Source organism: Lynx rufus, unplaced genomic scaffold, assembly GCF_022079265.1.
Source record: "Lynx rufus isolate CCGP_SWC_20201006 ecotype Redwood Valley unplaced genomic scaffold, mLynRuf1.p SCAF_15, whole genome shotgun sequence".
Lineage (NCBI taxonomy): Eukaryota > Metazoa > Chordata > Mammalia > Carnivora > Felidae > Lynx > Lynx rufus.
In genome coordinates this window covers 47,257,110-47,280,671 of record NW_025814829.1, presented here as the reverse complement: position 1 = coordinate 47,280,671, position 23,562 = coordinate 47,257,110, and the positions used below count along the sequence as shown (strand labels likewise).

The window sequence follows — 23,562 nt, the reverse complement described above, 5'->3', positions numbered from 1 at the left end:
TTTCCCAACTAGCATTCATCAGTTAAAAGGGGAGAGAGGTGGTTGACAATGATTGCAGTAAGAATAGCAATAATCAAACACCTAATGACCCCTAACATAAAGAGAATTATGCCTAATTAAAGACAAAGAATGATTTATGTAATGAGCTATGTAAATATATGACATTAATGCTTTTTTGTTATTAAAGCTTCACATTATAAATTAGTTCCTATTATAATCAGATTAGAAAAAAGAATAGAAAGGGAGAAAAATGAGGGACCAGTAGAACAAGTCAATGTCTAAAAAGAAGAAAATTATCTTGTTAGAACTGCTAAAGCTTTTTTTGGAAGTTGGTAGAAGGAAAGAAGAAAGTGGATCAAAGGCTCTGCTTGAACTCTCTTGTATTATCATTTATCTGCCTTTGGAAGCATGTACAATTACGGATTATTTAGAGTATTCGTAGACTCAAATCCCTGTCAGTGATTAGTTTTGGGAAATAAATGTATCAAATGAAAGCGATCTAGAATTTGAATTTCCCTATGAGATTATTTTGCCATTTCTCTAATTTTGGAAATATTACATTCAAAACTGTTTTAAAAATATGTAAAGCCTATCCTTGGAAAAGGTTTATTTAGATTTTGGTAATATATAGATAACTTTAATAATTGATAGTGTTTTATTTTCTGATGGTTTTATAGTAAAGCTGAGTATTAAACTCCTTTTAATATGGAGTATGGGACCTGTCTACATTCATGAATATTTATCAAATGTAATTTTTATTTTGAATATTTATTATTATTGTAAATGAGACTATTAGTTAAATCCAGTCCTGTTTGATTTTAATGCTTTTATGTATCCCTAAAGGTCAAACTACTTCCCTTGTAAAATAGGACTTTCTAGCCTTTTGTATTGTATAGTTAAATATTTTCTTTCAAACCTCAACATGGTACTCATTCTATGATTGTTATTCTAACTTGTTTTATGAATTATTCTGGTAATGAGAAATGCGCTTCCATTCTTTCTGTATTTCCCCTAAACCCCTGGAGATTTTTGACAATAATATGGTCTTCATTCCTATAAGGCAGTTCAACATGGAGGAAAGAATAGGGTTTTCTGTTCTTTAGAAATCATTTTTGGAATCCAAAATAGTTATTCTTAGACATTACCTTACTGGCAGCCATCAGTGGAGAGGAAAGGAAAGGGAAGAAGAGAGGGGTTCATCAATATGGTGTTAGGAATGACACTTTTGACCTGTTTCAATGCTAGTTTCATGACTGTTGGAAGCAAGTTATGCTTACCTTCTGTAGTACCTATCTTCTTCCTTTGGAAAGTGATAATGATGGGTACCTACTCCATAAAGACTTAAGGTTTTTATAGAGAGGAAATATATAAAGCACTTAGCATAATGCTTGGCACACAGAATGTGCTCAACAGATGTTAGTTTATCTTCCATTTTCAGCTTAATTTTCCTTATCTAAGTCTGAAATAATTTGTAAATTAGTTCTAAGTCACTTTAAAGAAGAGTGCTGATCCCATAAGAAATATGCTTAAAATAGAAAATGTTTGCCTATAGTAAGTCAAAGTAAATAGAAATGTTTTTAACCTCCCTCAAATAAAGTAGCTTAATTTGCTTGCTTCTCACTTGGGTGTGAGTAGCTCAGTCACGGTATGACAGTTCTTTGACTCTTGAGTGTTTTCATATTAGGATAATAAGTGGAGTAAACAATCATTCTACTTATTTCTAATGCCTACTTTTCAGAGTTCACATTTGACCTTAAATATTTCCCCAAATAGATGTTAGCATAGAGGTGTTAGTTCCAATGCTCTGTTTATACACTTAAATACATCGGATTCAGCAATTTAGTGTGGGTGTGGCAGGGATTAGAGAGATTATTAAATGACTTAACTTCTGTTAATCAAAACATACCTATATTTTAGGGAGTAAAAATAGTAGCTATATCACTTGAGTTCACGAAGTCTTAGCTGATTTTTAATAATTAATACGTTTTTTTTCTGCCAGTGAGCATTAGATTACTGCTGACTTTTTAGTGTCATAGTACCTTGTGGTAGTTTCTCTACAGGGTTTAAAGGTGTATCCCAGTGTTTTTTTGGGGTTTTTTTTGTTTGTTTTTTGTTTTTGTTTTGTTTGTTTCTTACTGTCTGGTCCATAGGAATTAATCTTTATAAATGCTATAAGGAGACTATCTCTAGAGATTCATACATGCCATTAATATGTTATAAGGATCGGTCAGTTCCATTGTCTTCTTTTGTCAATCTTGATCAGAGCTTGCCGAGTAAGTCTATAAGCCTGCATGTGCCTGGCAACTGTTACCTAGTGACAGTTTCAGCTGCAGTAGCCATTGGCTGTGCTGTTGATTGGGGCAGGAGGACCGAGTCACCTTTCTGATGGTGGTGAGTTCTTCTGCATCAGCTCAGGATGAGGAGGAGAGGAGCAGGGCTCCGGCTCAGGTGGAGGCAGTGATACTGAGAGATTGTGAAGAATATAGCGACAGCATCCTGGTAACTGCATCACAGTAAATCGGACTTCTGAATCAAGCAGCCCAGCCTAGCAGCTGATAAGAGTGAATGTAGGTGAGAAGCATTGCCTTATTCCCGTAAGAAGAGAACTATTTTGTGATAAGTGAAACTAGGAATGTGCAAGGAGGAATATCCTGTGGCTGTTATAAAAGAAGGACTTCCCTGAATGACTTGGTGGTGCACGAGAAAATAACTTTCAGAAGAATGCTTTCTGTTAAGCTGCTGCTTTGTTCCTGAAGGAAACGTTTTTATCTCTAATGCATGTTACTTCTTCAAGAGGTATGATAACAAAGACTGACCAGAAACTCTCTGAAATACCTGTACTTTTAAAAAGATTTTTGATAAATGTTAACCTGATAACAGAATGACCTTGGAAGCCTCTTGGATGGATTCTATCCTGCAAGCCTTTCAGTATTTCAAACTCTAGGATTTAAACTCATCTTGATGCTTTAGAGGTATTTTAAAATAAGACCATCTTATAACCTACCTAATGACCCCTGTACTAATCGAGCACTTGTTCAAAATAGAAAACAGAAATAGAAGAGGCATTTTCATAACATATGGCTGCTGTATAACTGCAAGTATAGCAAACAAGGTAATTTTCCACTTTCAGAAGATTTAGTCGAAGTAATGATTTAATGTGTTAATCCTCTGATGAAAGTAGAATAGAAACAGACTATGAAGCCTACTAGAAATACCTAAGTAATAAATAATGGCAGTGTTTCTAGTCAAATAAGCTCAGAGTGTATAGGAAAGTTTCTATTGTTTAAATTTCATATATACGTGAGATATAGGTGTGGTTGCAAAGGTGAGAAATAACTTTGAGCTGTGAATCTATTATTCCGTTATAAGGAAGGTAGCATATCAGATAATGAAAGTTATTTTCAATTATTGATGCTGAAATTAATAACATTTATTTTCCCTTTGAAAAGGAGAACATACAAATTACATGTAGAACCGGTAATTGTAATGGACTAAAACTGTTTTCATCTGAATGCTTAAAAAATTGCATGCAGAATTAAAACTTTACAGTTTATCATATCTTGTCACGTGTTAACCCATTGCACATTATCTTCACTACTGGAAATATGCTTTTGTTTACTCATGAGAGTTATAGGGCAGTCTGGAGTCTGTTACCCCTATTCTGCTCCTTTGTGCCCAAGTAGACCCGAGTCTTTTAGAATTAACCTTGTGTGCATGTGTGTGTGGGGATTTAGCTTTTTTGAGAAATGAGAAATAGATCATAAAGTTCATCCACCAGCATCGAACCCTGAACTGAGCCCAAAGGCACTCTTTGCCGCAATGAACTTTTTCTTAGATTTGCAACTAGATCTTAGATCTTAATTATTTAAAACCGTAAAATATGAATCCACTTCTCATGACAGATGAAGTAGGAAGCCTGAGACAATTTAAGACTTTTTTTCCCTCATTATTTCTAGTTGATCCCTAAGAAACTACCTTTCTGATGAGCCCAAACAGCTCACAAACTCTTTTCTTCCCTTGGCAATTGATTTTTTTTTCTTTTTACAGATTTAATTTTTCATGGTGAAAGGTAATAAAATATCCATTTTCTCTAGAAGTGCCTTGTGTCTTCAAAAAGTTGTTGGAGAGAGCATCAGAGGAAGCTAATCAGTGACCTTTTTTCACCTCCTTTCTAGCTTACTTCCCTTTCTCCCCCTCCCAAAGTTGAGATGTGTCACTGCTGCACTGAGACTGATGAAGAGGCTTGAGTACTCTCTGGGATGCTCGGCTGTGACAGAAGCACTGCCACTGTCTACCGAAGCTGATCCCGAGACACTCATGTGTAGAGTTTAACACATGCTGGACAGGGCACCTGCTTGCTGGAGCCAAGGCTACATGTTCCCTTAATTCCAAGCCATGAATGAATCCAGGTGGACTGAATGGAGCATCCTGAACAGGAGCAGTGGCATTGTGAATGTGTCTGAACGTCACTCCTGCCCACTTGGATTTGGCTACTACAGTGCGGTGGATGTGTGCATCTTTGAGACCATTGTTATTGTCTTGCTGACATTTCTAATCATTGCTGGGAATTTAACGGTCATCTTTGTCTTTCACTGTGCTCCACTCTTACACCATTACACTACCAGCTATTTTATTCAGACAATGGCATATGCTGATCTTTTCGTTGGAGTTAGCTGCTTGGTTCCTACTCTCTCACTTCTTCACTACTCCACAGGTATCCATGAGTCATTGACTTGCCAGGTTTTTGGATATATCATCTCGGTTCTAAAAAGCGTTTCTATGGCATGTCTTGCTTGCATAAGCGTGGATCGCTATCTTGCAATAACCAAGCCTCTTTCCTACAATCAACTGGTCACTCCTTGTCGCCTGAGAATTTGCATTATTTTAATCTGGATCTACTCTTGCCTCATTTTCTTGCCTTCCTTTTTTGGCTGGGGGAAACCTGGGTACCATGGTGACATTTTTGAATGGTGTGCCACCTCTTGGCTCACCAGTGCCTATTTTACTGGCTTTATTGTTTGTTTACTTTATGCTCCTGCTGCCTTTGTGGTCTGCTTCACTTACTTCCACATTTTCAAAATTTGCCGTCAGCACACCAAAGAGATAAATGACCGGAGGGCCCGATTTCCTAGCCATGAGGTGGACGCCTCTGGAGAGACCGGACACAGCCCCGACCGTCGCTACGCCATGGTTTTGTTTCGGATAACCAGTGTGTTTTACATGCTGTGGCTCCCTTATATAATTTACTTTCTTCTGGAAAGCTCCCGGGTCTTAGACAATCCAACACTGTCCTTCCTAACAACCTGGCTTGCTATAAGTAATAGTTTTTGTAACTGTGTAATATACAGCCTTTCCAACAGTGTTTTCCGGCTAGGCCTCCGAAGACTGTCCAAGACGATGTGCACATCTTGTCTGTGTGTGAAGGATCAGGAAGCACGAGACCCCAAACCTAGGAAACGGGCTAATTCCTGCTCCATTTGAAGAAAACTATACAGTAAATCCAGTGTAATCTGACAGGGGTTTTGGATTGTGTTCTTGATTCTTCTATAGTATCTAAATAATTCTTCTGGAAGTTTGCCACTAGAGAAATATTTACTTGAATAGTTGACTATGAGATGAAGGGACTAAAGATTTCTTTTTTTTTTTTCCTTCTCTTTTTCCACAGTGGTGGGGGAGGGGGAGCTAGAGAAAAGAATGTATAGAGGGTAATCTCATGAGATAACTTTAGTATGTGAGTATAAATGTACAGTAATAACAAAATTAAGCACTGAAGATGAAAAAATTATTGAAAAAAGTATCTCAGAGCTTCCACAGGACATGAGCAAAGCCCCTCGGCATCTCTGTCCTCTCTGACTGAGCTCTCTCCTCTGTCTTTGCCTCTCATTCTGTCTGTCTGTCTCACTTTCTTTGTGTTTGTGGAAATGACTTACATAAATTGCCCTTTAAATGCTACATATAATATATGTGGCAAAGTGCAATTTTTTGCATCAAAGTATACTCTTAAATGTACTAATCTGCAACCCATAAGTTGTCTCTCTATGAAGGATGCATAGTAAGCATTGTATTTTATTACCTGCCACATAACCCTTTTGCTTGTGTTTTTATAATGTCCGCAGTGCAAATTGTTTGCTATAAACAAAAAGAAACAGTACTTTTGTTTCTTCTGGGTAAAATTATGTGTACCCATCCCCACCCCCTTTCTAACAGCCTGCAATTTTTTTCCTCCATTGTTCTTGATCTGCATCCTTTGGTACCTTAATCCAAAAGTGTCTTAGCTAATGAAAGAATCTACTATATAAAGCAATCATAATCTTAAATAATCTATTCCTTCCAACAAAGGTTCTTTGAGATATTGTGTTAAATATTTTTAATAGCTTTTGTATACATTTTTATCTGGTTCCTTTCCAATTAGCTCATGTGCCCAAAGTAGTGTCTTTTTTTTGCTATAATAAAGCTTTGTTTTTCTTTAAGGAAATCCACAAATAATTCTAATGGAGATTTCAGAGTATTCACCCAGAAGTAAGGTATTGCTCTTCAAACCACACAGCGTGTCCTCCCCGCAATCCAGTAGACAATATTAACCTTTTTGTGTTACGTCTACGAAGCTTAGTGTTGCGTCCACCAATCATTTGTGTGATATGCATTTGCATATACTATATTTTTTACAACAAAGAAAATGTAAATTATGTGATCTGTGCCTAATGTTTTCTTAGCACAATACATAGATCAATGTTGCTTAACTCATCAACATTGGAAAAAATATACAAAAACTTTAAAGAGAAAAATACTTTTGTGTAGTTGTTATTAGATATTTATATTAGATCAAGCTGCATTCTTAGTACTGCTGAGAATACGATATACTTAATTATCAAATACAGGTAAGAGCTGTCAGTATTTCCTTTTGTAATCTGTTTTCATACGCAGAGATTAAATTAACTTATTTTTTAGTGTGCTACATGGAATTGTATAATAAATTGCCAGGGGTTTAGATGTAGCAAAATGGCATTTGGGGGAATCAGTCAGTAGTGAAGCAGGTGTGAGTGGTAAAACATCTAAATCTTACTTTTTTACTATAAGTTTCCTGCCTGACAGATATTTTAAAGTTTATATCAGACTACTGAGTATTTTTCTTCTCAGCATTTTGATTTATTTGTTTTATGAAATGCATTTAATGAAATGTGCCTATGACTTCAAATTGGAAGCCTAGTGTGTTTGCACACGAGTGGTTTGACTTCAGAGGTCCGTTAGTAGAAATGTCATCATTTTATTGAGGTTGTTTTGAACCTGTGTATATTTTTAAACATGTAAGAAAGGTTTAAAATAAAGAATAAAATAGTATTCTACGTATCAAAATCAGACTTTGTTTCAGTTTCATAAAAACACTCACTTAGAATCAAAATTTAATTGTTTCACATTTCTGTGGTTTGGGTTGTTTATATTATTTCTTGCCCTGTGTTTGCCAGTGGCATTTTGGATATTCAAAATGAACCTTTTAAGTTCAGACCAGTTAAAGGAAAAACAGATTTCAAGAAAGCATAATACTACTAACTTTTCAGCTGTCACAAATAGAATATTCAGCATTATATGTATTATTTGGGAATCAGATTTTGATTCCTTTAGTTTGGTGTGTAAATAAATATAGCTCGAAAGGACTCAGTAGATATTCTGTAGAGAAAACTTGAGTCTGCATTTATTGCATTTTCCTCTTCTGGCTTTTCCTCATGATAATTAGTAACAACAATTATGTGTCAAGTTTTAAACACTATGTTAAGTTTTTTTTTAATTTTTAAAAAATGTTTGTTTACTTTGAGAGAGAGACAGACAGAGCATGAGCAGGGGAGAGGCAGAGAGAGAGAGAGAGAAACACAGAATCCAAAGCAGGCTCCAGGCTCTGAGCTGTCAACGCAGAGCCCAACATGGGGCTTGAACTCACAAACCTTGAGATCATGACCAGAGCTGAAGTCAGACACTCAACTGACTGAGCCACCCAGGCACCCCAACACTGTGTTAAGTTTTATATATATTTTAACTTTTAATCCTCACTACACCCCTTTCAGATAGATACTGTTCTTATTCTCATCCTAGAGACAGGAAACTAAAGAAGGGTGATGGACGCAAGGTCACTCATTTCCTCCCCACAGGTTCATTCATATTTAGCTGGGTTAGAGCCAAAGCCTACATACTTAACCACTCTGCTTCACTGCTTTTCTGGGTTTTTGTTTTGTTTTGTTTTGTTTTTGTTTTCTTTCCTCAAAAGCCTTCACACCTTTGTACCTCTGTCTGTACCTTTTCCTTACAAATTTCTCTGAGTTTTATTCTTTTTCTTCACCTAAACATTTTGCTGTAGTCCCTTCCATACCTTGTGATATCTTTTTCCTTGATCTTACAAATATATTTTATTAGAACAGCAATCTCGTAAGCCCAAACTTGCTAGTTTAGTCTGTAATCAAACTGAAACCCTGGGGCATAGCATTTCCTTGGCATTGCCTTTATTCATTTTTGTTAAGTTTTTGTTGAATAGTTTCTTCAGATCTCTGTGAATTTCCTGTTGAAGAAAATATTTTCAGGCAGGTGAGTGGAGAAGGTTTACCACATTCTGAACATGTTCTATGTGCCAAGAGCCATGCAGAGCACATAGGCTGCATTAGCTTGTTTAGTCCTCAAATCTAGCCCAACAGGAAGGTACAAGTCCCTGGGTTTTACTGAGGAGAAAACTGAGGACTTGGAACATTCAGTGTCTTACCTAGGGATAAACAGCCTCTGAAGGCCAGGAGTTCAGTCAAGGTTTCATATCCTGGAAAAGCAAGGGGAGCCTATAAGGCAAGTTCTAGGTTTAGATTTTTCATTTATTATAATGTTTCATGTGCAACTCTCAGGCAAGCCTTGTAACTTCCTTTTGACATATTTTAATGTGTGTTTATATAATAAGATAATACTTATTTTGAAACTACTCTGTCTTTTTAAAATTAATATGTTTGAAGAATGGAAAGCATAACCATTATTCTCATCATTATATTGTATTCTGTGGTAATTATTCAATTTGGTTATAAGTGACAGCGAAACAATAATGCCAGAGTCTGTTACTAAGGGTTCGATTGTCTGTGGAACCGTTTCTGAAGTTATGTAGTATTGGAAGTCTTTATAACCTACTAGGGTATGAAATGTGGACTGAAATCCTGGCCTTCAGAGGCTGTTTATCCCTAGTAACACTGAATGTTCCAAGTCCTCAGTTTTCTCCTCAGTAAAGCCCAGGGACTTGCACCTTCCTGTTGAGCTAGATTTGAGGACTAAACAAGCTATTGTAGCCTTTGTGCTCTGCATGGCTCTTGGCACATAGAACACGTTCAGAATGTGGTAGCTCCTGTTTCATTATCTTTGTGGCTGCCATATTCATTGCTACCATAATTTCAAGATCACTAATTACAATCTAAGAAGATTACATTTTACAACAGAATTAATCCATTGAGTATAAGAGCTTACTAAAACAGCATTTTTTTCATATCTGTTTAAACTCAGATTTTGGCTTAAACTCAGATGTTTTTAAATATAGAAAACTTCCATAATTTTTGAAAGCTCCTTTTCCAGGAATGATTATTCATGAAGACATCATTTGACATTAAGTATAACCAGCAAGCAGTTGTTGGGATGATTCTGAGATTAATTTACCTCCTTACATTATTTATTGCATAAAATACGCTTAAACATTTTTCTTTTGTCAGGTTGGCAATAGTAAGAAAGGATTGTTCAGGAATGTTTTGCCATTTGTCTTTACATTTTAATTTTCTTCACTTACTAAAATGGAATTTAGGGTGTTTTGTTATATACAGGTTACCTGGAAGAAACAAAGATTAGCCAACAGGTTTCATTCTACATATGGCACTAATTATGAGTTTAGAAATAAATGCAGTTGTTGCCTTGAAGGACTGTCCTCTGTCTCTCTCCACTCTGGAAGCTAATCATTAGATATGGAAAAGATACAAGCATGTGATAAATAAAGGAGATTAAGGTGTGGGGAATTTGCTAATATAACATGTTCAGGTAGAGCCATCACAATGCACAAAAGCTTAGGTTACTGAGCTGATGTGATACTCTGATGTGTACGTTCCAACAAGCGCTCTTCTCCCCGAACAAAACTTTATTTGTGGATTAAGAAGAATATGTAGAAAGTGGCATACTCTCCAACCAAATGTATGTATAGACATAGAAGAAAATGAAGTGACTAGAAAAGAAAAAGAAAACAACCAGATTCCCTTTTGAGTGTTTCTCGTAAATGAGTTTTATCCAGTGCTCGTTTTGCTCTGCAATTTAAAATATTCATAACTTTGTTTAATAGTATAAATGGTTGTGTTTTAGAATATTAATAGTGATGGCATTGGGTCTTCTTTATTAATATTCTGTTTAATTTGTTTTTTAGAAATGAGCATTTACTTCCTTTGTACTCAGAAAAACAAAATTGTTTTATTAAAAAGAATGCTGAAAAAAACAAGAATGCTGAGGGTGCCTAGGTGGCTCATTGGGTTGTGTTTGACTCTTGATTTCAGCTCAGGTCATGATCTCACAGTTTATGAGATCAAGTCCCACGTTGGGCTGTGCACTGACAGTGCAGATTCTGTCTGGGATTCTCTCTCCCCCCCTTCTCTGTCTCTGTCAATAAATAAATGAACTCAAAAAAAAGAGAGAATGATGACTAAGCAATATTTTGACGTTTCACAAAACAGTGCTTATTGATTCTACAAGTAACATTATCCAGTCATGTCCCAGTACTGTCTTCTTTTAAAGGTAGTTCTATAGATTTCTGGTTTTTTTTAAGTTTTTATTTTAATTCTAGCTAGTTAACATATAGTATTATATGATCAAGTGTACAATATAGTGATTCAACAATTCTATATGTCACCCAGTGTTTATCACCGGTAAACTCCTTAATCCCTATCACCTATTTAACTCAATCCTCTCCCCACTCCCTCTGTAACTATCAGTTTGTTCTCTAATTAAGAGTCTGGTTCTTGATTTGTCTCTCCCTGCCTCTCATTTCCCCCCCTTTGCTTGTTTTGTCTCTTAAATTCCACATATGAGTGAGATCATATGGTATTTGTCTTTTTCTGACTTACTTTGCTTAACATTATACTCTCTAGCTCCATCCGTGTCATTGCAAATGACAAGATCACATTCTTTTTTATGGTTGAATAATATTCCATTGTGTGTATATATCACATCTTCTTTATCCATTTGTCAATCGATGGATACTTGGACTGCTTCCATATCTTGGCTATTGTAAGTAATGCAGCTATAAACATAGAGGTGCATGTATCCCTTTGAATTAGTGTTTTTGGATCCTTTGGGTAAATAGGGTAGTTCTATTTTTAACTTTTTGAGGAACTTCCATACTGCTGTCCACAGTAGCTGCACCAGTTTACATTCCCACCAACAGTATGAGTGTTTTTTTCCACATCCTCACCAACACCTTTTGTTTCTTATGTTGTTGATTTTAGCCATTCTGACAGGTGTGGCGTGGTATCTTACTGTAGTTTTGATTTGCATTTTCCTGATGGTAAATGACGAAAACATCTTCTCATGTGTCTGTTGTTCATCTGGATGTCTTTGGAGAAATATCTGTTCAGGTCATCTGCCCATTTTTAATTGGATTATTTTTTTATTGGGTATTTTATCAGTTCTTTATATATTTTGGATACCCACCCTTTATCAGATATGTCATTTGCAAATATCTTCTTCCATTCCAGGTTGTCTTTTAGTTTTTTTTTGATTGTTACCTTGCTGTGTAGAAATTTTTGTTTTGATGTAGTATAAATACTTTATTTTTGCTTTTATTTCCATTGCTTCAGGGACCTATCTAGAAAAAGTTGCTATGGCCAATGTCAGAGAAATTACTGCCTGTGTTCTTTTGTAGGATTTTTATGGTTTCAGGTCTCACTTGTAGGCCTCTCATCCATTTTGAATTTATTTTTGTGTATGGCGTAATAAATTCCAGTTTTATTCTTTTTCATGTTGCTGTCCAGTTTTCCCAACACGATTTGTTGAAGAGACTGTCTTTTTCCCATTGGATATTCTTTCCTGGTTTGTCAAAGATTAATTGACCACATAATTGTGGGTTCATTTCTAGGTTTTCTATTCTGTTCTGTTGATTTATGTGTCTATTTTTGTGCCCATACCATACTGTTTTGTTTACCATAGCTTTGTATGAATCTGGAATTATGATGCCTCCAGCTTTGCTTTTCTTTCTCAAGATTGCTTTGGCTATTCAGGATCTTTTGTGTTTCCATACAAAATTTAGAATTTTTTCCTCGTTCTGTGAAAAATGCTGTTGGTATTTTGATAGGGACCGCATTAAATGTATATATTGCTTTGGGTGGTATAGACATTTGAACAATATTTGTGCTTCCAATCCATGAGCATGGAATATGTCTTTCTACTTCTTTGTAGATAGTCTATATAGTTTTTGATTCCTATAATATTTATTTCAGAAAAATTTTTCAGAGAAATTGCAACATTAGATATTCTTGACTTATTTTTGCTTCAACACAATCAGTTTGAAGTGTTATTTGCTGCATCTGAAAGGGATCTCAGTGACTATAGGGTTTTTAATGCACCAGTGATGACACCTTTTAACATTTTTCAGATCTTTAAATATCAGAAGAATGATCCTATATTAGGGAAATAGGGTCCAACTGATGTGTTAACTACATCTCACAGATACACAAGAGTCTACTTTTCCAATTCCCCATCTTCAAAGATCATATATGTAACTTAAATTTCTTTTTTTAATTCTAGTATACTTAACATGCAGTGTTATATTAGTTCCAGGTGTACAATGTGTGATTCAGTAATTCTATACATTACTTGGTGTTCAGTATAATTTTTTAATGGTAATTTCTATTCTGTTTTTATTTATGATTCCTCATGAAGGGAATCAGAGTAATATAAAAAATCAGAGTAATATATTCATTAGGAGTCTGTTATGTCTGATAGATATTAACATGAAAGGCGTATGTGATATCAGCACTTTCACTATAGTGAATGGGACCAGATGAATCTTTGAGATTTTTCATTTCTAAAATTTCTCAATGATAAATATCAAGAAACATAGAGCATAGTAGTAGAATTTATTGAATGGAAATATTTTCTAGAATTCTAAAACTTATCAAAATGCTACTTTATGCAAGAGAAATCACATGCATATTTGATTTTAGAAATAAGACTGTAATTAATTTATTTTGTTTTCTATTTAGGCAAGTGTAAGTAAGGTTGTTGCCAGTTAAAAGTGCCCAAACATACTTTCTTTGTAAATTTAAAGTGGTAGTATTAATTGGGTTGGGAGGCCCATAAACAAACACAAAGTTTTATAGCCTGTTCTTTAAGATTCAAAATGTATCTTTGAATGCAGTGTAGACCAATGCAATGAATGCAAGAGATAACCCCTTGTCTGAGGTTACACTGGCACAAATAGTTGTTAATGTATAGACTGTAAAATACAGCTTTAAAACATTTACTCTACTAACGTTCCTAAGAGAGTTTCAGGTTTAAAATAGTTATTATCAGATCATACATTTTAGACTAATAGCCTCTTCACAGTTATTGTGTTTACTTTCTCAGGAATTTTATAATTAAAAATGCTAAATTGGTAAAATTGATATTGCAAATGATGTATTTGGAGAAGATTAAAAGAATTTCTGAAAAAGCAGGTAAAAAATCCTGAAAATCTTTGTTTAATGTTTTAATATGTTTAAATATAATTTAAGTTAAATTATGTTTGGATTTTTGTTATATTTATTATTTTGGCAAGGAAAGGAAGATTCAGGTTTTGATTTTAAGAATTGTTGGAAGTTACCAATTTTAAAATAGAACATGGTTTCTTGTTTGTAAGAAAATAAACTCTGTATAAAGTATACCTAGTTTTTTTGGAAATGTTCTTGCCGTTAGATATTTAAAATATGATTTGTATTGAAATTAAAAATTACAGTGATGTAGATGTTCAATTCTTTCTCTGTTCAAATAGATTTTGAGGAAAACGTAACATCCCAAGGATTAGTTTTCTCTCCTTGCTTCCATTGTTCAAAGTCAGTTATTTTTAAATGTTTTACATCACCAAGATCTTAAAACTTTACTGGATTTCTAGGTATATTTATTTGGAAATAGATCTGGAAAAGTGCATTTTGAAGACTCATATTTACAATGTCATGTTATTAAACGTGTCTTGTGATGGCTTCTGTTATTTAAGTCATCAATTTCATATATCAGCCCTCTTTGTAAATGTGATTTAACACTTACAATTAAACAGACTTAAAATTTATTAGAAGACTAGATTTGGATTTACTTTTATAGATTCTGAATCCAGGACATCTGGTAGTATCATAGGGACAGATAGCGTGCGTGTGTATGAGGGGGGTGTCTTAATGCTTTTACCACATTACAAACTTCGGGGGAAAATGCTGGCATTCTCAATTTGCAGTCCTTGTAGGGTGTTTAATTACTTTTCTAATAGTTAAAGGTACACATCTTTTTTTAGAAAACATATTAGGATTTGAAGTAATGTTCTTGAGCACAGTTACCAATGATTCAGTGTACCATGAGGAAAATGGAGACAAGCATGTACCTCTGTTGTGAGGGTTAAGAAATTATTAGAGATCACTGCAAGTTAAAATTTGAAAAAGGTTAAAATGCTTTTTGAACATGCATAATGCCCTTGACATTCTAAAAGCTTTTGTGAGTAAGCACTATCTCATTTCACATACAGAAATCTGAGATAAGATTTTTAAGTGACCCTAGTATCATATAGCTAGACAGAGCTAGTCCCGAGCATATGTCTTGTGTAGCAATAGTTTTGACCATGATAAGGCTCTTGAATCATGTATTTATGGATGGCTGGTGGTAGAATGACCTTACCCTTCTTCCTTGAGTAGAAAATGAAGGCTTACTTAGTTGATACAGGAAAGATTCCATGTGAAATTTTAACTTTTAACCTATTAAGTAGGAAAGATCACCTTAAAATTAACTGGATGTTACAAGGGAGCTTTTGAGATCATGGAAAATTTTAATAAGATGTATTTAGTACTACTCATTGTTTTGATATTAAAACAATTTCTAGTGCATAGAGGATAATGAAAATTTACCTCTCCTTTTATTTTTTATTTATTTTTAATTTTTTTAAACGTTTTTATTTATTTTTGAGACAGAGAGAGACAGAGCATGAATGGGGGAGGGGCAGAGAGAGAAGTAGACACAGAATCGGAAGCAGGCTCCAGGCTCTGAGCCATCAGCCCAGAGCCCGACGCGGGGCTCCAACTCACAGACCGTGAGATTGTGACCTGAGCTGAAGTCAGATGCTTAACCGAATGAGCCACCCAGGTGCCCCTACCTCTCCTTTTAAAAACACAGTACGGGTGCCTGGGTGGTTCAGTTGGTTAAGTGTCCAGCTCTTGGTTTCAGCTCAGGTCATGATCTCATGGTTCTTGAGCTCCATGCTGGCTGTGTGGAGCCTGCTTGGGATTCTCTCTCTCTGCCCCTCTCCTGCTTCTGTTCGTTAGTGTTCTCTCTCTCTCTCTCTCTTTCAATAAATAAAACCCCAAAACACAATAGTTGTCTGCTAAATATATTAGAAGATATATAGACTGAATTGGATAGTTTTAGCTGTATATTTAAAAATATAAAGATGGGGGCACCTGGGTGGCTTAGTTGGTTAAGCATCCAACTTTGGTTCAGGTCATGATCTCTTGGTTCATGGGTTTGAGCCTGACAAGGCTCTGAGCTGTCATCACAAAGCCCAGAGCCTGCTTTGAATTCTGTGTCTCCCTCTCTCTCTCTTCCCCTCCTCCTCCTCCTCCTCTTGTACTCTGTTTCAAAAATAAATAAACATTAAAAAAAATTAAAAAATTGAAAAATATAATGATGAAGAACTGTCAATCACACGGTCTTCATATAACTACTTTTGAAAAGTAAACATGTCACAACCATGTTCTGAATGTTCTTTGTGACGGATTTGCAGTATTTTTGAGGTCATCATAGGATGAAGTCATCATAGGGTTTTTCTGAAGCATTATAATGGAAAAGGTTTTGACATTTCATGCTACAGTGCTTTATATATGTTTTATGTTTAATATGTGAAATAATATTCAGGGAATAAAATAAGTCTGAATCAGTGATGTTTTAAATGAAACCCTTCTAATATATAATTCAGTTTTATTTTAGTGAAATAATATGGTTACAGAAAAATTAAAGGAACTCAATTTAGACTAACACAGGATTGTCTTGTAAATGTCCTTAAATGAATCCTTTCCTTGGTTCCCAGTATAGGCAGCAATTGAAATAAATTCAACTAAGTTATTTGGAAAGTTTATTTTCTTACAAATTTAAAATTTCTGTGATTGTTTATGACTACTTAATTTATGGTACTAACTAAAAGGGCTTGCAAGATGAGTCATTGCAAAATCCAAATTATTGAAATCTTAATTTGCATTCCATATCAACAAATTAGGACAATAAATATTTATTGATTGTGGGTATAAGTCGGGTATAAATTGTGGTTCGTAATACTCCTGGTCGCTTTTAAATCCAAAGTATAACTTATTGACTAGTGGGAAGCAAGCAAGGGGGCAGATCATCTGATTTCCAGGATTTGAGGGAGAGATTGCAGAAAAGTCTTAGGAACAATGCAATAGATTGAGGAATTAGAGAGACTGATGAATTTAAAAAGATGAATTGACCTAAATATCTGGCCGCATGTTTAGATTCTGCAGTTACAGAGCATACCTTGGGATATTTGAGAAGTTGTCAAAGCGAAAGGAAGGGGAATGTTCGATATTCAACACAATACAAAACCATGTGAGGAAATTTCGGGACACAGTATATTACAAAGAGAATGTTCTTTTATATGCATTAAATCTGATTAGAATAAAGTAACTAGTTTAGGTGTAAAGTATAAGCTTTGAGGTTAGGATAGAAATGTTAACATGGGTGGATATAGCTTGAGGGAATATATATGGGACACATTCTGTCAACTCCAGCATCATCCTAGATCACTGCTTCTTAGATTCGTTTTCTTTACTATTTGTCACCTGATTATAGGTGAATCTCTATGATTAGAATTTCTATCTTTATGACAGGTGGGTTTTAGCTTATCTGCCTATCAACCAAGCTAGGCATATGATGTGGACCTTATATATAATTATAATCAATTAAATTATAATTAATTTTTGATCAATATAATTATTTGTTCTTTATTTGGTTGTTACTCTGTTGCTAGGGACTATACTAAATTCTGTGCAAGATGATGAGACTTATAAGTAAAACATATTTTTAGTTCTCCAAGAACATATAGACTATTAGGGGTCATATGGACAACATATAGATACTTATAATATAAGACAGGGATTGACAAATTAAAGCCCACTGCCTACTATTGTTAATAAAGTTTTATTGAACCTTAGCTGTGCCCATTCATTTATGTGTTGCCTGTGACTGCTTTCATACCACAATGGCAGGGTTAAGTTATTGTGACAGAGACCTTCTATCTTACAGAATTTAAAATACTTACTGTCTGGCCCTTCCAGAAAAAAATCTCCTGACCTCTGATATAAGACATTATAAATGCTTTTTATATGGTACATACAGTAATAAAATGTTGTGCTTTTATAATTGCAAAGGATCTCATGAGTGATAATTTCAATCTGATTCATCCAGGCATCAGGAGAATTTCTGGCATGTGGGTAAAACTCTAGACACTGGTTCCTTCCCTATGATTCCAGTGATTTGTCAACTGAATACCTCACTCTAAATGAAATGGTCCTACAGTTTCTAAGTAAATTATTCTTACCTTTTTTGGCTAACATATTTATATTTTGTCCTATTTGGCTATGGTCCTTTGTGTATCTATGCTTAATTTTTGAAGAACTGTCAACTGTTTTACAGTGTTGAGTCCTATTTTTAGATCTCTAGCTTAACCTGTACCCTGGTCATTAAAATCACTCAGTGCTGGGCACTGCTATTATAAACATTGAGCTTTCTGTCTGTCAGTGGATATAGAGAGTAAGAGCTGTTACAGAAACATGACAACTATTTCAAGAACAATAACATAAAAATCCCTGTCCCTCTGGAATTAGATTTTAAAATGCAATAAGATAATGAAAAGAAAGGATTGGAAATGAAAAAAACCCACTTATTTCCTGGTCTTTTTATTAAACTATTAATGTAGCAGTCAGTAATACTTAATATTGGACAAAAGTTTCAGACGTCAAAAACATTTGTTAAACTTTCCTTCAATAAATGATAATCTTATAATCCAAAAGAATTGATTTTACTTATAAATAGGTGGCCTCTTTTGTAGTACTTTAATAAGCAGTAAAGCAGAAAACTAAAGGACAGAAGATCTCTCTGTATAGGAGGCAAAATTGTGTGTAACTCTAAAATGTATATGACTTAGAGAATTTATAATTCTGCATTGACGTACAACATATTAGCAAGTGCTTGGAAATTTGTAAATTAGAATGTAAGTGGGTATAGTTGCACTCATGGCTGAGATTTATTACAGTAAAAGGAATTTTATGGTGTCTGACGTTGTCAACTAATGGTGTTTTAAATTAATCTGAGTGTTTTTTTCTCAAGTTTAGTCAAATGGGCGAGAAAATGAATGAATGATCTTGACATTTATATCAAAGATACACTTTGGTTCATTAGAATAAAAGCAAATACTTACGTATGCCTTTGAGGCATTAGGTACTGTTCCAAGTCACTGAGGTAGGAGAGCCATTATTTGAACCCATGTAGTCTAGCTGAATACCTTTATAATTTATTTGTCTTATATTTCCTGTAAAAAATGAATAGGAATATTAGTCACAAAAAAGAATGAAATCTTTCATTGGCAACAACATGGGTGAATCTAGAGGGTATAATGCTAAGTGAAAAAAGTCAGAGAAATACAAATACCATATCATTTCACTCATGTGGAAGTTAAGGAAAAAACAAAAAACAAATAAGCAAAGGAAAAAAAAAAAGACAAAGCAAGAAACAAACTCTTACCACTAGAGAACAATAGGTGATGGGGATTAAAGACTACATTTATCGTGATGAACACTGAGTAGTTTATACAGTGGTTGAATCACTATGTTGTACACCTGAAACTAATATAATACTGTGTATTAACTATAGTGGAATTAAAATTGAAAACTTAATAAAAAATGCGAAAAAAACCCAAATGAAGAAAGAAAAAAGGAGACAAAAAACAGATTTTTAAATATAGAGAGCAAACTGGTGGTTACCAGAAAGGAGGTGAGTGGGGGGATGGGTGAAAGGTGAAGGATGAAGGGGATTAAGGTCACACTTAGCATGTGATGAGCACTGAGTTATGGTTAGAATTGTTGAATCACTATATGGTACACTCAAAACTAACATAACATTGTTAATTATAGTGGAATTAAAAATAAATTTTTAAAACACATAGAATAATTTCACATAAAGCTGAATGTTTTAAAAAGCCCAGCAAATTGTCAGGTTTACATTAGTTTGATTTTAAATGAAAGCTCTCCAGAGGATCATTGGATCTTCCTGCTTTTTTCAGAACAATGGACTGCAGAGTCTTAAGACCTCAAGAATTTCTTACAGAGATCATTTGAGTGTTAGGATATTGTCTCTACTTCTTGATATATTCAGTAACTTGCCTTTCCATAATAAGCATCTCTAATTATCAGACAACTCTATAAAAGGATGAGCCAATAGCTAATCACTGTAAACTTTTAAGTTCTGCCTCTTAATTCTCATCGCTTCTATGTCACTAATTTCTCCTTTTCATCCTCAATCAAGATTCATTTTAGTTATTTTTAATTTTAATTTTTTAAAGTTTATTTACTTAGAGTAAGCTGGGGAGAGGCAGAGAGAGAGAGAGAGAGGGAGAGAATCCCAAGCAGGCCCCACATTGCCAGCACAGAGCCCATTGCAAGGTTTGATATCATGAACCATGAGATCCTGATCTGAGCTGATATCTAGGGTGCGACACTTAACTGACTGAGCCACCAGACACCCCTGTTTTTAATATTTTAAAGAAATATTACTCCTTGGGGTGCCTGGGTGGAAATATTACTCCTTGGAGTGCCTGGGTGGCTCAATTGGTTAAGCCTCTGACTTCGGCTTTGCGGTTCATGGGTTCAAGCCCCAGGTTGGGCTCTGTGCTGACAGCTCAGAGCCTGGAGCCTGCAGCCTGTTTCGGATTCTGTGTCTCCTTGTCTCTCTGCCCTTCCCCCACTTGCACTCTGTCTCTCTCAAAAAATAAATAAACATTAAAAAAAAGTATTACTCCTTAAGGAAATACAGGGAATATATAAAAGGACAAAAAAGAGAATAAATCACCCATAAGTCCATTACCTACATAGAATTAGATAGAATAACTCTTCATTTCTTTCCCTTCCATTTTCCCACTGTGCATTAGGACCTTTTCTATGTAAAGGATTTTTAAATGTAGTTATTTATTTATATCTTGAGCATTTTTCCACATTATTGCATATTCCTTACGAACATCTTTATAAATGAAACTTTGTATTTAGTGTTATTTTCTTACAGTTTTTAAGAAAGCGAAATACTGAGCCAAACCGTGTGAAGGTGTTTTAAGATTATTTGCATATATTGCCAGTTGCTTTTCAAAGGGAACGAGCCAGTATATCTTCACACCAATAACTATCAAACCAGGTTGTTTCGCTCCCAACTTGCCAGGAGCAGTTCTACATTAACAAGTAAATTAAGGTAATTAATTTTTCACTTTATTGCCTCCTAGCCCCAATTAGAGGTTGCTTTGTTAATGTGGTGTTTTATGGTATTTTTCTTCCCCACTTTAAGAAAAAAGAAGGTAACTAGGACGGATCTGTTCAGCTGCATTTAAACCAAAGTGCCCAAAGTTTTTAATTTTAAAAATCTTTTAGCTCAGATCTTCTCTTTTTTTAAATTTTATATTTATTTATTTTTGAGACACAGAGTGAGACAAAGTGAGAGTGGGGGAGGGGCAGAGAGAGAGGGAGACACAGGATTGGAAGCAGACTCAAGGCTCTGAGCTGTCAGCACAGAGCCCAACGCGGGGCTCGAACTCACAGACCGTGAGATCATGATCTGAGCCGAAGTTGGATGCTCAACTGACTGAGCCACCCAGGCGCCCCAGATCTTCTCATTTTTAATAGCTTATCATTTACTTTGTGCTCCTGCTTTATTAAGACCGTGTATTATTTTTAAAAACACTGAATTCTGTCAGTGCTATTCTCCCATTGTTGGTGCTGTCCTCAGCATTTCCTGTTTGTGTGTTCTGTGTGCCACACAACCATTTATATACTGGAGTTTGAGAAAGATTTAGGACATGTTTTAAATTGTACTCTTCAGCCTCTGTTACAGAAATAATATCCTTGCTGGCCTCTCAAAGTAGGGGAGGATCTTTTTATAAGTGGAGACTTTCAAACCCTGCATCCTTGGAATGTATGTGGACATCAAGACCAGCTGTTGAGGGCTGAGAACCTCAGGCCTAATTTTGATACTGAGGCTTTCCCTAACCTACAAAACCATGGGTATAATTCCCACCGTGGTGACTGGAGCTCTGGTAGACAATTGAGTGGTTTTACTACTTTGTAGAAGTCATACCTGGTATGAATGTCTAAGGAGCAGGGGACGCTTATAAGTCTGCACCTTTTCTCCTCGTTGTGGTTTTTTTGTTTGTTCGTTTTGATTTTTTGTTTGTGTGTGTGTGTTTTTGTTTTTTGGCTTTTTTTTTTTTTTTTTTTTTTTTAGAGCAAGACAGAAAGCATGTGCATACATGTGCATGTGGGGAAGAGGGAGAGGGAGAGAGAATCTCATGCAGGCTCCACACCCAGCACGAAGCCTAATGTGGGGCCCAATCTCTTGACCTGGGGATCATGAACTGAGCCAAAATTGAGAGTCGGATGCTTAACTGACTGAACCACCTAGGCACCCTCTCATTGTGTCTTTTACATCTATTTCCTCAGAGTGTCTTATATATAGTGGGTATTTTTTTTTTAATTTTTAACATTTATTTATTTTTGAGACAGAGAGAGACAGAGCATGAATGGGGGGGAGGGTGAGAGAGAGAGGGAGACACAGAATCGGAAGCAGGCTCCAGGCTCTGAGCTATCAGCACAGAGCCCGATGCGGGGCTCGAACTCGTGAACCACGAGATCATGACCTGAGCCGAAGTCGGACACTTAACCGACTGAGCCACTCAGGCACCCCTATAGTGGGTATTTAATAATTTGTTGAGCTGAGTATAAAATGCTAATTGGTAAGTCATACATTTGTTGGGTGAAATTGTCCAGATTAACTGTATATTTGGGTCTTTTCCCTTACCCCTTTCCCTGCCCAACTCAGTTGTGTATAGGTATCTACTCTAATTAAATTCTTCCTTCTAAAATCCACATTCAGTGGACTCGTAGGCTTTGAATACATATTTTAACAGAGGGCAAATGCGTTTTGGGGTAGCTTTGGATTTGGGATAATTTTTATTTTATTCAGCTGAAATGAATGTCTTTCTGACTTTTTCCCACCATGATTACCTAGAAAGAATTTAAAATTTCTATTTTGCCCAAGTACCTTGTATATCCATTAATAGAGCCGTTGTTTCTTAGAAAAGCCTTATCTTACTCTTGATCCATTACTCCTAAAATATGGTTTTAAAGCTCATCACTAGTTTTTCCCTGCATGTGCTCTAATATATCCTTCTTTAAATGGTGCTCAGAGCTGAATAATGTTCTGTATGTGATATGACCATTAACAAAAGAGAATGGAGTTGTCATTCTTCCTTGGTTTATATAACATTTATTATATATTTATTGAGCTGCTATTCAGCATAGAAGTAAATTAGGTACCTTTGGTAGTTATATTTTATCACTTAACATATTGAGCTTATTTTCAATAAAGCCTAAGTCTTTTTTGCACCTGCTTAATTATTTGTTCCTTCTTCCTACATGTACAATAGTTTGTGGGTTTTGAAAACACAATTTTATCTTTATCTCCTTTAAATTTCATCTTGTTAGAGTTGGCTCAGTTATTCCGGCCTTTTTAAAACTTCATTGTATCTTTCAGTGTATTTAAACTTTTACCATCTGCAAATGCAATGAATATTTTTAATGTGTAAATCCAGATAATTACTTTTGAAGAATCAAACGATCTCAAACCATATTGGTTATGGGTCCCCCAAACCACCCCAGGTTTGGTGATTTGTTGAAGGGACTCATAAGATTTAGCATATGGTTGTACTCACGGCAAAGATTTATTATACCAAAAGAAAACAAAGCAAAACTAGTGAAGGGAATCAGACAGAAGCATTTACAGGTCCTCTCCCAGTGAAGTCACACAGCACACACTTCATTCCTCCAATGAGTTGTGACATGTGCAAAGTATTGTGGACCAGTGAAGCTCATTAGTGACTCAGCCCTCTAGGGTTTTACTGGAGGCTGGTCATGTAGGTACCCTCTGCCTTGCACCAACCAAAATTTCAAACTTCTGGAAGGAAGGCAGATATTTAGCATAAACCATATTGTTTGTGTAACAGTCCAGACATGATAATTTAGG

The 23,562-nt window shown here is 35.3% G+C and overlaps 2 protein-coding genes across 7 annotated transcripts in view; both read left to right on the top strand.

Annotated features, from left to right (window-relative positions):
* The window catches only part of RABGAP1L (RAB GTPase activating protein 1 like), a 770,330-nt gene that overhangs the window by 273,111 nt on the left and 473,657 nt on the right, over positions 1–23,562 (top strand). The window lies entirely within an intron of this gene.
* Positions 3,179–7,414, top strand: GPR52 (G protein-coupled receptor 52). The gene has a single exon (XM_047076983.1). It carries the CDS (start codon positions 4,396–4,398, stop codon positions 5,479–5,481), a length of 1,086 nt encoding a protein of 361 aa, XP_046932939.1. The 5' UTR covers positions 3,179–4,395; the 3' UTR covers positions 5,482–7,414.